The 14,579-nt window shown below is 43.8% G+C and overlaps 4 protein-coding genes across 9 annotated transcripts; 2 read left to right on the top strand and 2 right to left on the bottom strand.

Moving 5' to 3' along the window:
- Positions 1-781: 781 nt before the first annotated feature.
- Positions 782-2,312, bottom strand: loj (logjam). 3 transcript variants are annotated; one of them, NM_168155.3, is made up of 6 exons: positions 2,282-2,312; positions 1,956-2,206; positions 1,812-1,889; positions 1,387-1,650; positions 1,148-1,315; positions 782-1,093 (listed from the first exon to the last, which is right to left on the bottom strand). In NM_168155.3, the coding sequence occupies exons 2-6, from the start codon at positions 2,100-2,102 to the stop codon at positions 1,037-1,039; spliced, it is 714 nt and encodes a 237-aa protein (NP_729141.2). In that variant the 5' UTR covers positions 2,103-2,206; positions 2,282-2,312; the 3' UTR covers positions 782-1,036. The 3 variants fall into 3 exon arrangements, with proteins under 3 accessions (NP_729141.2, NP_648027.3, NP_729140.2); NM_139770.4 differs by having other exon boundaries at positions 1,956-2,186; NM_168154.3 differs by having other exon boundaries at positions 1,956-2,312.
- A 239-nt stretch (positions 2,313-2,551) lies between these two features.
- Positions 2,552-4,095, top strand: CG10467 (uncharacterized protein). The gene has a single exon (NM_139769.2). The coding sequence runs from the start codon at positions 2,904-2,906 to the stop codon at positions 3,996-3,998; it is 1,095 nt and encodes a 364-aa protein (NP_648026.1). The 5' UTR covers positions 2,552-2,903; the 3' UTR covers positions 3,999-4,095.
- On the top strand, positions 3,986-5,111 carry CG10469 (uncharacterized protein). Its single transcript, NM_139768.2, has 2 exons — positions 3,986-4,449; positions 4,509-5,111. The coding sequence occupies exons 1-2, from the start codon at positions 4,214-4,216 to the stop codon at positions 5,074-5,076; spliced, it is 804 nt and encodes a 267-aa protein (NP_648025.1). The 5' UTR covers positions 3,986-4,213; the 3' UTR covers positions 5,077-5,111.
- On the bottom strand, positions 5,111-14,416 carry CG13293 (uncharacterized protein). 4 transcript variants are annotated; one of them, NM_001274534.2, is made up of 9 exons: positions 13,946-14,416; positions 9,933-10,082; positions 9,693-9,875; positions 9,401-9,631; positions 9,222-9,344; positions 8,148-8,593; positions 7,835-8,089; positions 7,570-7,773; positions 5,111-7,509 (listed from the first exon to the last, which is right to left on the bottom strand). In NM_001274534.2, the coding sequence occupies exons 2-9, from the start codon at positions 10,028-10,030 to the stop codon at positions 7,265-7,267; spliced, it is 1,785 nt and encodes a 594-aa protein (NP_001261463.1). In that variant the 5' UTR covers positions 10,031-10,082; positions 13,946-14,416; the 3' UTR covers positions 5,111-7,264. The 4 variants fall into 4 exon arrangements, with proteins under 4 accessions (NP_001261463.1, NP_648024.2, NP_001261464.1 ...); NM_139767.2 differs by having other exon boundaries at positions 7,035-7,509; positions 8,148-8,608; NM_001274535.1 differs by having other exon boundaries at positions 7,035-7,509; positions 8,148-8,608; positions 9,222-9,356; positions 9,413-9,631.
- Positions 14,417-14,579: the final 163 nt, after the last annotated feature.

Genomic DNA, 14,579 nt, shown 5'->3' with positions numbered 1-14,579 from the left:
CTTTGCTCCGCGTTCTTGGGGCATCATTAGTGCTGCCGAAGAGAGAAGACCCCATTTTGGGCGGAAGTGCGTATGAGCAATATTTTAACAATGGCGTTTAAAACAGTTAAAGAGCGTGTGCTGGTGTGCGAGGCCATTAGGACCTTAGTTTTGCGGTGGCTTTAAGGCCCGCAGATAAGCCTCGCATAATAACATTTTAATTTCGAGCAGCAGTGGCCACAAAAGACCCGCCAAGATACCCAGATGCTCCTGCTGCCTGCCAAAAAGGATATAATTAACATGCCAGCTGCTGCAGAGCACACACACATGTGCTAAATGACGTCTAGATAAGCGGTGAGCCTGGTGACATGATTTAAGGTCCTGCGATGGATGGGGCAGGATAATTTGCGATAAGCGGCATTCGGGGTGATTAATTTGCCAGCCCAAGTTGTGGAATGTCTTCGAAATGTCTTCAGCTCTCAATTTAAACTAATGAGCTCATGTACAGCATGTATTTAATATTTAAGATTGGTTTTAGGCAACGAGAAGATGTCTTTGCAACAATGTCGTAATTTGAAAATAACTTACTCCCATATAAAAAGAAAAACAGGTTTCTTAAAACAACAACCTGAATTATATATTTTTAAGTTTAAAATCCTTTCCAGGATAATGAAATTTAACGGTTAAGTGAGCTTACCAAAGCAGCTTAACTTTAAAGCTTGTAGAGCTTTTAGTAAATTAACAAACCCAAATGGCTTCGAATAAATCCTTAAGGTTCTTTCCCAAATAAAACAAAGCAAATACAAAAATCTTCAATCTTTTAATTAAACAAAACACACAAATGTACACTTATCACAATAAGTTTTGCTGTCTATAACTCGTATGACATAAGTAGTCCCAATTATAAAAAAGTCTGCTCAGTTGCGCTTGATCAATTAGCCAGTGATAAAATAAGTTACAAAAACTCATTCAGCAGGTAGAATAGAATGAATGTCTTGGAAATGCGGATGGAATTTTAGAAACATGTTGCGAAGTCTTTGAAAAGTATCTTTGCGCCTTAGATGCGACTTTTGGAGCTCGATTTTACTTCAAATAGTTTGCGCACAAAGAATACCTGCAAATATTAGGTTATTAATTTAGGAAAAGCAAAAAACATGTCTATACTCGCCTGTACAGAGCACGTGATCAATATGACCACAATTTGGCTAATCGAGAAGGTTTGAATATAGGCATTGTTGTCCAGGAGCAACGCATAATCACGCGATTCGCGATGACGACTGTGGGCTTGATAGCCCATCATATCGTTGATGTTGCGCTCCACAGTGCCAACGGTGGCCTAAAGAAATAGATCAATGTGAATATTTGTAAATGGATGTTTGGGTGTGTCTGAAAACCAGTTTGGCTTACAGTGAAGTTTTGCATGTTCAGCTGCAGCTGCTCGATCTCCTTGGCGTACTTGTCCCATGCATCGTACTTCACCACCGTGATATAGATGTTGACCAGCTTGCCAGCGAATCGGGAGAACTGGTTGTCAATGCAGACGGAGTAGTAGCCACCGGGCGATACCTGATCCGTGTAGTCCGCAGTAGCCTGCCACTGGTAGGGCTTCACCACTTCACCAGCAGGATTGCGGACGGCGAAACCAGCCATTCCATCGCCTCCGCGCACCACCTAAAAAAAATTTATATGAATAATTTCATTGTATTAGATAGATTATATTACTGTATTAATGGATTCGATTTGATTTATTTTAGAATATCACAGACTGCTCAAGGGGAAACCCATCCATTGGATCGGAAACATGCTATTGATCCCAAATTCTATCAACTTACACTAAAGGACACGTAGAAGGTGGCTCCTGCCTTAACGTACTGATGGTAGCAGTCCTCCTTACCAGCATCTATGTGAACCTGAAAGAGAAACCACGTTCCCGGTGAAATTTGATGCTCTAGAGGAGTCTTAAAATCAGCACACACCTTATAGTCCATGGCCACCGCTGGCAGATTCTCGTACCATGGTTGTTGGGCCTCCTGAGCGCTGGTTACGTCGATCAAAAGACAACAACAAATCAGAGCAATCGGAAGTACTAGATTTATCTGATCTCTCTGCCACGTCAATTGCATTTTGGGATTTATACTCGTCGGATTAGTGGTGCCTGGGTGGGGATGAACTCAGGGGGATCTAATCTGCCGTTTCCTCTGAGCTCTCTGTCAACAAAAAGGGTTAACTGCACCGGTTAGCTAGCTTTCTATTTGCCAAACTACCCATAAAGTTAAATAAACGAATTCAATAAACAACCGACCTGTTGCTTAGAGGTGGACTATTTGCTGTGTGGTATTTCTAGAGCAGGGCTGCCAGATCTTTGCAACTGCCACCACTGTGTAGCAAAGATGGGCATTTAAACATATATATAAAAAAATGTATATTGTATTCAAGTATGTTAATAAAATTGTTCTATTTAAAAGGCTTAATAAGCAAATATCAAAAAATTTTACCAACAAATTTTTAACTACTAAAACAAGCCCCTGCGAATTTTTACTTACTACGCACATGTAAAAACAGCTGGTCTAAAATAGGTAAGGCAACTCTAAAATTTGAATTGCAACTACGGCGATTAAAAGATAATTTAAGTAAGAATTTTCTGAATTACCGCTAAATTTGGAATACGAACATTGCACAATTCTTAAAGACTCCACAAGGTGTCTATCCCCCTTATCGCAGACTTTCCCACCAATTTGTGATAACTAGATCTGTTTATATATGTACGTACATATGTACATTTTGTTTGCGGCTTTTTTGCGATAATTAAAACAAACACATACGCACATCGAGTGCTGATTAACCTTTACGGCTTGGAGAGGGTCAGATAAAAACGCAGTGCAATTGGCACTCGTAATCATTCCACAGCTGCAGCCGGATCCAAAATGGTCAACGTCACGGAAGACGTCTTCGCCAACGGAGCGGTGAATCCGTTCACCAAGTCAAAGGACACCATCAAGCGGTTCACCCTGACAAATGGAGCTGGAATGTCCGTGCAATTGATCACCCGTGGAGCCACCATTACCAGCATAAAGACGCCTGATGCCAGCGGTCAAATAGATGACGTGACCCTCGGATTTGACGATTTGGCGGGCTATCAGAGCGAGAGAAATCCGTATTTTGGAGCAACCATTGGGCGGGTTTGCAACCGGATTGCCAATGGCAGCTTTTATCTTGATGGAAAGCTAGTTCAGGTGTCTAAGAACCGAGACAACAAGTTTCAGCTCCATGGCGGCTTTGTAGGCTTCGATAAGGCTCACTGGGAAGTTGTGGAAGTGCGTGTGGATGGTGTTACCCTGTCCCACACCAATCCCGATGGACACGAAGGCTATCCCGGCAAGGTGACAGCCACGGCAAGCTTTACCCTCAGCGAGGATAACTGCCTCCATGTCCAGATGAGTGCACTAGCAGATAAAACCACTCCCGTGAATCTCACCAACCACTCCTATTTCAACCTAGCTGGCCACAAATCTGGAGCCAACGGTCTCTACGAGCACACCATCGAGATAAATGCTTATGGAATCACTGAGACGGATCAGTCTTCCATTCCCACCGGCCGTATCACACCCGTAGAGGGAACAGGATTTGATTTACGTGTGTCCAGCAATCTGGGTGAACGCCTCAAGGCGCTGCAGCCAGCTCGCGGCTACGATGACAACTTCTGTGTGACCTTCAGTCCACCACAACCATTGGCCAAGGTGGCCAGAGCCACTCATCCGCCCAGCGGACGCTGGCTGGAGGTGGTCAGCAATCAGCCCGGAGTGCAGTTCTACACCTCCAACTTTATGCCAGACGTGGAACGCGGTGAATCGCCCATTCCCGGCAAGGATGGAGCTGCCTATGCCAAGCATTGTGCCTTCTGCCTGGAGACACAAAAGTTTCCCGACTCCGTGAACCACAGCAACTTTCCCTCGACCATTTTGCGACCTGGCGAAAGTTACCAGCACGAAGTCATCTACAAGTTCGGAGTTTCTCACTGAGTGAGAATCTTATCTTACTTATATATACGTATATGTACCATGTATCCGACTATTCAAGCAACCCGTAATTATTATAACCAATAAACCAAAAGCACGCAGATTATGCAAAGAGGTTCGAACACGCCGCAATCATAAAACCGGGGCAATCAATGAAAACCACGAATACGGGCAATATATAAAGCTGTTCAAGGGTTTGGAGTTGTAAATCAATTGAAATGATTCTCCAGCTGGTGCTTATCGTGCAGTTCTCCCTGGTATTTGGCCAGGAGACTGGCTCCCTGCGAATAATGAATGGCACAGCGGCAAAAGCGAAGCAGTTGCCTTACCAGGTTGGACTACTTTGCTACTTCGAAGGATCCAAGGATGAGCCCAATATGTGCGGGGGCACTATCCTCAGTAATCGTTGGATTATAACCGCAGCCCATTGTCTGCAGGATCCAAAGTCTAATCTGTAAGTAACATACACATACTCCGCCGATTTATATATATCTATATTTCTCACCTACTTAGCTGGAAAGTGCTGATCCACGTGGGAAAGGTGAAATCCTTTGATGATAAAGAAATCGTGGTCAACCGGAGCTACACCATCGTCCACAAGAAGTTCGACCGTAAGACCGTGACAAACGATATAGCCCTGATCAAATTACCCAAGAAGCTTACATTTAACAAGTATATCCAACCCGCCAAGTTGCCCAGTGCCAAGAAAACATACACGGGTCGCAAAGCCATCATTTCGGGTTGGGGTCTGACCACCAAGCAGCTGCCCAGCCAGGTGCTCCAGTACATCAGGGCGCCCATCATCTCGAACAAGGAGTGCGAGAGGCAGTGGAACAAGCAGCTGGGCGGCAAAAGCAAAAAGGTCGTGCACAACGGCTTCATCTGCATCGATTCCAAGAAGGGTCTGCCATGTCGCGGCGACTCCGGAGGTCCGATGGTCTTGGACGATGGCAGCAGAACCCTGGTGGGAATTGTATCCCACGGATTCGATGGCGAGTGCAAGCTAAAACTGCCCGACGTATCCACACGCGTTTCTTCCTACCTCAAGTGGATTAAATACTACTCTGGAGGACTTAAGTAGTTGATGTGGAATCATTAAAAATCGAATCTCTTTTCAAACGTGTGCTTTATTCTTATTACTTCATACAAACTCCCATACACTTTCTCGTTCTCCGTTCCATTTTCATAATATTCTCTTGTGGCTTTGCTAAATTTGTTATCATTTCTTAATGTTGGTTTCGATTTGTATGTTATTTGTGACTTTGCATGTCGTTTAAACAATTTGTTTATGATAATGTTTAGATGTTCTCGTTTTGTGGGCTTGGTTTACGTGTGAGTGTGGTTAATGTTGCTGATTATTTGCAATTCTCCCCCTTGCTTTAATTTACCTTATTTGTTCTCGCTATTTCGTAAATGCAGTTCTCAAAATGTACAAACACATAAATGGAAATGATTCAGTACAATAATGGTGAGTGATATAATTTGGTTCTTTTAACGATTCTTTTAGTATTTTCCCTATATGTACAAAAAGTGTAAACGAAATTGTGGAAAAGCTATACAATTTGTTAGTTAACAAAGCGAATAAGTTGATAAGAACTCGGCTGATTAAATTAGTTTGTTTTCTCTTCGATTCGTTTTGTTTGTAGTTTTTATTTTTTTAATACGGCTGCTTGAAGACTTCAGAAAAATTTGTTTGTAACTAGCGTAAAATTTGTTATCTTTCGTTTAAATATATAAAAATGCACATATTATCCGTAGAAAATAATAAATTTAAAGTAATTGTTAAATTGTTTTTGTTCTTTTTTTTTTGTATCTTTTTGGTAAGATTTTTCATTATTTTCGTTTGCGGCTTGTCTTGTAAAAATGATCAAGTAATTTACTATGCGTTCAACTAGTTTTATTTTCGTATTGAAATATATATGCTTTATATATATAATTTTGTAACTTTCAATATTGCGTTTATCATTTGCCTATAAATCCATAGAGTTAGTGTGACTTGTAACTATATGTTATCATAAATATTTATTATTACGGTGACCTGTTCCAATTCACAGTTTATATCGAAAACCGAAATGGAATTTTGCGGCATTTTGGAAAAATGATTCGAGAACAGATTTTTATTCGTTAGTTGAAGTGTAAATTTTGTATGCATTTCCTTCGTATAAAATGTTGGTTGGGCTTTTTGTATTTCACTTTAACATACGCAAAATATATTTTGTATATTTTCCATGTTTCACTTAACTAGGGCATTATGTATAAGTTAATATTAGTTATTACTTTTGCTAAACTTTGCCTTCTTTTTGGTTGTCTTACTTTTATTTATACGTTTTTTGGTTTTTTTTTTTTCGTTTTTTCCTTTGTTGAAACAGTAACTTTCAGTCATCTTGTAATCATAATAGATACATATATGCAATATTACATACGTACAATAATATTCTGGTTTCGTAATTTCAATTTGTTATGAGCGCCGCGTACAATGCATAAAAAACGCACCTCCTTTCTTATATAGTGTGTCGTGTTCGTGATTCACTTTCGATTAGGTTTCCCTCAATATCGGTTGTATAAAAGCTAAAATTTTTCCGCTGCATATGACAAAGTTACCTATGTTTACCGATCCGATCGGGCAATCCAAAAAGTCCCCCCCGCTCACAATTTTCATAAAAATTTCCCGGTACCGCTCAAACAAAATTTGATTCGATTTTTATCATAAATTGTTTGGTTGGTTTTTCTTTCGTTTTTCATCTTCTTTTGGCAGTTATCGTTTGTTAGGTTCTTTTGACATGTTTGTGGTTGCTGTTCTTGTTGCTGCTGCGATATCGGCTGAATATCATTGATTTCTCGTATGTATATCTTCGTTATCGTTATCATTAATTATGTATATGCTAAGCAACTAACATTGGACCATTTCCATTGCGCGACGCACTATATAAGAAAACTAGCTACTTGATTAATTTACCTTTATCCATATACGCATATATTATATATATATATTATACTCGTATTTATATATTTATATTCGTATTATACTGCAGTTACGTTGCGTTACGTTATTGAAATGATTTACGCCGGCAGCCGGAGCACTGCCAACGAAAGGAAACGGAAACCCATGGCCAGCAACGCCACCAATCTCATGCCCAGTTCCAGCCCAGCGGAAAAGTATTGTACAGCGAAAGCATCCATCCGGATAACTGCCTCTCGATCACGTGGAACAGCTGCTGTCGCAGGCAGATCCCGATGGCCACCACCACGACTATGGCCGCAAAAAGTCATCAGTCGCACTCCGGTCCCTCCGAGAAGTGACCCCGCACATCCAGGGCCGAGGCCAGCTGAAAGATGATGTGCGACAGCGAGGGGTGCTCCAGCAGTTCGTTCGCCGGCAGCTGCGGCTCACAGCGGGGTCTCATGTGCCGCCCCCGGAATCCACGGTGCAACCGAAGCACCACATCACAGAAGACGAAACGGAGGATCAGGGTGCGCAGGAAGTCGTCGCCGAAGAACTGCACGTAGGAGGAATCTGCCAAGGGAGATAGATTATAGTAAGTATAGGAGTAACGAAGTAACTAAGATAGCCCACCTATAAAACCAATGCCCTGCTCGATCTCATCGATGCGACACCGGGTGACAAGGCGCGAGGCCTCCGTGATGAAGCGGTCCACGTAGGTCTGGCAGCGTTCCCAGTGGTGGATGGGCACGTCTCCAACGTTGCAGATGTAGCAGAGGGCGGTGAGCGGGGAGTGCAGGAACAACGTAAACAGCGAGCCATGATGCTGGACATCAGCTGAAATAAGGCAAAAAGGATATAAGTTCTCGGTGATACGCAAAATGGATGGAGTTCCTACCCTGGAATGCAGGCGGCACATCCTGCGGGGACATGAGCACTACCAGCGGCTGGCCAAAATAGCGCGGTATGTGCTGAAAGACAAACGAGTTGTCCGAGTCGATCACAACGAACATTGGCCGGCGTGTGAACGGATATAGATCACCCGGATATAGGCAGTGGTTCTCCTTGTACGATTTTCCTCGGCAGGACAGCCCTCCACCATCCACGCTGTCCCGCTTCACGCTGGTGGCCAGGCCTCCCAGCTCGTAGCCAACTGGAAAAATCAATGGTTATTATAGATAACAGCATCAATAGCATGGTAATGTACTCACAATCCTCGGGATGTTTGGTGGTGGAGAAGCAGCCATCGGCGGACATGTAAAGGAGCAGGGCACCGCCCAGCGGCAGTTCCTTTGAGCCGCTGGCAAGGAAAACCAGCAGCTGGCTTATCGAAGGTTTGTACAGTAGATACTTGTGGGGATTGTCACGAAAGGCCCGGCCGTTCTCCATGTAGCCCTTGGAGCCCGGCACTCCGTAAGGCGGTATTCGGCTGGCCGCCGGACTCGCATCGTGCCCATGGAGTCCGTGTGCCATGCTCAGTGGATTCGTTGTGGACTCCGTCGGCTCACGCTCCAGCGTCTGCAGCATCCGGAACATGTCCATGGTCAGTTCCGAGAACTTGGCCTGCTCGCAGGCGGAGCCCACGATCAGGATCTCCTGCAGGCTGAGCGTCATGTGCGGCGAACGCTCGCAGGGTGGAGTCGTCAGCGGCGACAACCTAGAACCGGAACCACTGGACACATCAGTCAGGGTAGTCGCACTCGTCCTCCGGCGAATGGCGGGGCCCGTGCTTTCACAGAAGAATTGAGAATGCGGCGCACTAATGAGGTGACAAGGGTACGGGTGGGGGAGTGTGTTCTCGGGGGGATCGTGGACAAAATGATAATGAAATGATAACGAAATGATAACATCTTGTGGAGTGTGTGTGCGGTTGGACACTGAAACTGTATTCTTTTATTTATTACCTAATACTTTGGAAATGTAACTAGAAATTTTCTATCAAACAGTTTCATTGTCCCACCTGGATCTTGTGATTGGATTGACGGATGTTTTGGGGGGGTGGACAGAGATCATGGTTTAAGTGCGTGACAAAATGACAACGGTGAGTGTTCTTTGGTGTTTCAAGTCTTCTGTGATAAGCACAAAAATTAAACATAATCAACGGCAACGGAACTCAAGCAAAACTCGTATACCTACGCAAACAGAACAGGGCATATGTGTAGAGGCATATGCGGACAGATATAGGCTATACACTTGGCCACCCACAAGCTGTCCAAACTCCTCCTCCGCCGACGAAAGCACGGGCAAATACGCGTGTACGGACAGAGGCTGTGCTAACGACTCACCTGTGCGACAGGATGATGGGATTGGAGTCGGCGTGCAGTACGGCCACCGCCGCCTCCGCCTTGATGAAGCCCTTGATCTCCTCGAGCACCAGCGACCACTCCAAATGATCCTCCGGCTCGTAGCTGCGGGGAAATCTGGGGATTAATACGGAGTCAAAAATGGGTCACCAAGTAATTACGTGTTGGTGTACTCCTGTATTTGTTTTTCCAACTCGGTGACCAGTTCCCGCACCAGCTTCATCTTCTTGAGCAGCAGGCACACCACAATGAAACGGGCATAGTAACGCAGCTTTTTCACCATCAGATCCGGTCGATCCTCCTTGGCTGCCCGCGAATAGTAGGCTCGACCCCTAATTGCCGCATAGAACTGATACGCCTCGTTCAGGTAGTTGGTTTCGCTGGTTCTTAAGCTGGAGAGGAAGGATTCATATATTAGAAATCTTTCATCTATCTATCACCTGTCATACTTACTAATAGTGATAATAAAGCTGGCCAATCTTGCTTGCTATTTCGCCGATCTGCCAGCGCTTCAGGCCATACTTGGAGTCCAGCACCATGCGATGTTGCTGCTGGAACTTCCACAACTTGGTGTAGACATCGAAGGTGCGACCGAAGTATGCCTGCCACTGCCGATGGCCATACTGAGGCAGATCCCTGCAAATATTCCATTAGTAACCAACTCTAAAAGGTTCTTCAGCTATTTAGACTCACCTGAGCCCGTTGAAGAGCTGCTTGGACTTCTCTAGCAGGTGGCAGAACTCCAAAACTAGCTTTCGATCCTGTTCTTCCGTCGATTCCATTTTCACCATGCCGTTCTTCTCAACCTCCACCGCAATGTGTTATGTCTGCGAATCGGTTCTGCTGCAATGGAAGACATTCATATGATTAAACTGAAGTGCTTTTGGTAAAATTTAACAGAAATCTCTATAAACTATGCCGTCCATAACAAACTGAATCATGCAATTTTTCGATATGTATCTACCCATCCGTCTATGCCCATTAACATCTATCTATCTATCTATTGGTGCACGTATCTATACCAAATGAGGAGGTGGGCCGACTGCCCACTTGAGATTCATTCAGCCGCTCGTTGAGCCATTGTTGATGTGGATAATGTGCATAATGACGAGGATGATGTCAATGGGCCTGCTGCTGATGCCGGGACTTTGCTTACAATAAAATGAAATGCCAATGCGGCTTTTTTGCCCCACAAATACTACGCGTATTAAATTTTTAATTTTTATGTTCCCCAAACCAATGTCGTTTGCCTTTCGCCTTTGTTTTCTAAGCCGGCGAGGTATCGCATTTAAAGTCATAACTGAAAGGAGTCCCGATCTCGATGCCGTTTCCAATACGAATTCAATTAAAATTTCAATTTGGTAAAAACAATTATGTAGCCTTTTAAGTGCACACGAACAGATGGATGAGATGACCCGGATGGGAGATGAAATGTGATGGGATGGAATGGGATGGGACAATCGTTATACTGGCTATGCATCAAAAGCTCAATTAATAACGCCCGACCAGGCGACCAGGCGAAATTGTTTGCACAGAGAAAAAAATAAAACACACAGACACACACATACAGACAGACAGGAGCGGAGGAAAAACCCGGAAAATGTCGAGCAGGGCAGAGCGGAAAACAGAGTAAATGCACAAAAGGGTCGGCAGTGCAAATGGCGCCGCAGCGGCCACATTGATTTGGCTTTGGCCAAACTAGGTCGTTCCACAGAGCACAAAAACTTTCAATATGAGCTCATCAGCCAGCAGCCCAATACAGAGAGAGAAATCGGAATGTATATGATCAGTTCAGTAACTAAATGGCCTTGTGTAAGCAATTAAGTTGTTGAAGACTTGATTCTTCCTCTAAATAAAATTTCAATTGAAATTTTTTAAGGCAGTGGATAATCCTTTAATTTGACAGAAGAAATTTTTCAACTTTTTCTTTCTGTGCATCTAGAATTGGTAACTGGAGATGTGCGTCGGTAGCTGGGAGATGGAGTAAATATAGTTTTCTCCGTTATTTTTTTTTTTTTTTTGGACAACTGGGAAACTGCGTCAAACATGCGTCACCTCTGCAAGAGTCGATGTGGGGCGCACACAGCGTGGCAGGACACATTTATGGCGCCCTAATCAAATTAGGCTTCCATTTAGCGCGTTAAAATTACATAATATGAAAATTACGCATACGCAGCGTTAACAAACAAGCAGCGAGTGGAGTATATCAAAACAAAAACAAAGCTGACTAACCAGCTCGCCCACTCAGTCACTGAATGACAGACTGGCTGGATGCTCCTCCTCCTCCTGTTGCTGACTTCATCATGGCCCGGCTATCATCCTCGGCAGAAGTTAACCAATATCATCAGCATGTCAACATGTGGAAGCCGGAAATGAAGAAACACAAATACTAAGCAGAGTCGTTGCCACTGCTATGCTGCTCATTAACACCCTTCCCCGCGACAAAGGACTCCCGTCCTGTGCCGTTCTGGCCCACCTCCTCCCCGCATCGTCCTCCGTCCCACCACCAAACGTAGACACACATTCGCAGTTGGTGCAGGGCTGCGTCAGGATGTCGTCCTGCCACCAACAAGTGTGTCAGGATTGGCTTTGAAAACCACTGAAGGTGTCATTCAAACTTAAATGAAATTTCTGATTTTATCGAAACATAAATAAAAATAATAAATAATAATAATAATTTTAAGAGCTCTGTGAGTTTGTAGAAATTTAAGTTTTTTATGAAATTTATATCTTAAAAAAATATTATATTCTTAATTTTAATAAAATTCATTGAGTAACATTTAATGTATTAATTTATATAAAAATAATTCGTTCTGCCCAAGAATAGAGCAGCTTCAATCCGTGACATTTTTGTCGCCTGGCTGGAGTCAGTCAGTAGTTAACGTGGCAAAGTTTTTTCCACTTTTTTTGCGCTGTTGCGTGTTGTTGCTGTTGTCGTTGTTGCCTGTGTGACAATGTGTACAACAGCAGCAACAACAACAAAAACAACAACCAATACGAGAGTGAGTACAACTGTTGGGGAAAATCCCAATCCCAGTCAAACAAAGCGTGCAAAAAAAAAGCGAGCAGAGGCGGAGTATGCAACGCACTTTGGCGCCCATCGGCAGTGTGGTGGGGAGGGGGGTGTTTGTTTGGTAGTGCCGAAAGGGGTGAAAGGGGCTCGGTGGGCGGATTAGGTGGTCCAGTCGCGCTTTTGACTGACTGCCAGTGCGTACATGTGTGGGTGAGTGTGTTTTTCAATGCCCGCCAGCACTTTTGCAACAGCAACAACGGCAACACTACACGGCGAAAAATATTGAAATCAATTAACAAGATATTTAACAAATAAGTACATTTCTAAATTAAAATCCTAAGGCAGCCAAATATTATATATATCTTTAAGCCATTTTAAAAATATATGTACTTTCTTTAAAACACAAAAAAATCTGTATGGTCACAGTGTTAATAAAAAAAAGTTTGTGTCCCAGGTAATTTTGAAGAGTGGGTGCTATTTTCTCCGAGTGGAACGAAACTATTCGCTGCTGCACCGCGTTCTTTGCTATTTGACAAAGCTGCACATTTTTTCCGTTTCGCTCCTTTTCTTTCGGAAAGTGTGTGTGTGTGTGTGGGTGTAAATAGGGAGGCGCCGGTGGGTGGGGTGTGTAATCCTTCAAAGGCATTGTAGGCTACACATTTAATGGCATTTTGACGCTGCCGCCGCTGATAATGATGTTGTCGTACATGCAACGTCCGCATCCGCAGCAAACTTCAAGTTGTCTGTTCCCTCTGTTCTCCCGTCCTGCTCTCCTTCTGTCCTGCTGCTCTCCAAAAAGGACCTCTCCCCCCCCCCCCAACCACATCCTTCGTGCAGCCGTTCAGTCATTAGGACTTATGAATTTCGGTTTAACAATTGAGCGGCTCAAAGTGCGATGGCGGAGGAGGTGTCTGCAAAACTTTGGCATAGTTCAGCCTTCATAATTAATGGCAGCCTAGCTGGAATAAAAAAATAATAATTCCAGAACGAGACGTACATATAAAAACCAACTACTTGAGTGGGCCAACTTTGCCCTAATGATACAGGCAGGCAGACAAACAGACAGACAGACAGTCGGTCCGAAAGTTACAATTCTCATATCTCGCTGCAGACATCACAAGCTGCAGAAAAACTTTGTCAGGACCAAAAACCGGATGCGAGTGACCAGCGGAGAAGTTTTGCCTTGGCCCCCAGGACACTTTTTGTGAACTGTTCGACTGTCACCCGGGGGCAATTTACATTTCACATTTAATTGGCAATTTCTATTTATCGAAATTGATCTCGCACCGAAGTGGGCAAAGGATGTTTGTATTTTAGCTGCCAACTGTGTGTAGTCGGAAAATTAAATATATCACTGTGAAATACTTTCGATAGGCCATTTAAAAAGTTTTTAATTTGAAAACGTAAAATGTTGAACGTTTCAAAACAGCAGTACAAGTATTTACTTGAAGATAATTTTCCCTAAAAATAAATACTCTTAAGTTGCTAGCGGGTAAATCGAATTCGCAAGCAAGAAGTTGCTCCCTTAGAGATATAAAATACATCTCTGTTAGTTGCCACCTCCCCCCCATTCAGATTTACATAGTAAATGAGCTTTAATATAATGTAATATAACCCAAGATGAAACAATCACAGTTTCTTTTTGTTGTGCATTATTTTTCATTTCTCAGGGGGAACCCCTTTGCACACTCACCTTTTCATTGTTGTATCTGCTGCTGCCACCAACAACAACAGAAACAGGAGCGGATGCGGAAGTCGCAGTCGCAACCTCTGCTAGCAGTCGCGTCGCCCTGCACTTGACATATGTTTTGCCGGATCTGCTCAAGATCGTATTCTATAGCTTAGCGCTCGAACACTTTGCCACTTTTCACTCACTGCACACACGCGGGGGTCGCTTTTTATTTTTTTGCCGGTTTGCAAGTTGCCCTTGTTGGGAATTTCACTGAGGACTTTGGGGGCGATTCAAGAACCGTTGTCAATCTTTCACTGATATTTGGATAGTATCCCGGAACTGGAGCATTACGTGCTGGGGGGATAAAGCGGGGAGAGCGATTGTGAGTGGAGAACGCTGCGACCGTCGCGTTTGGCTGCACAGTATTGAATTTTTTCGCATTTACATTTTTAACGAGGAGGGTTGGGGGTTGGTATTGATTTTTTTGCCACTTTGACAGCTGCCTGGTGCCAGCGATGGCCAACAGAGGGCGTCGCTGACAGTTGCCAATTTCGCGGGGGATGAACAGCTGACCGGCGAAAAGACGTTACATGTGGAGACTTCCAATGGTAACACTCTACAGGGGTTGTAAAATGACCAATAGGTACGGTAGGTG

Source organism: Drosophila melanogaster, chromosome 3L, assembly GCF_000001215.4.
Source record: "Drosophila melanogaster chromosome 3L".
Classification (NCBI taxonomy): domain Eukaryota; kingdom Metazoa; phylum Arthropoda; class Insecta; order Diptera; family Drosophilidae; genus Drosophila; species Drosophila melanogaster.
Note: the sequence above shows the minus strand (reverse complement) of the source record. Positions and strands in the feature narration are given on the sequence as shown.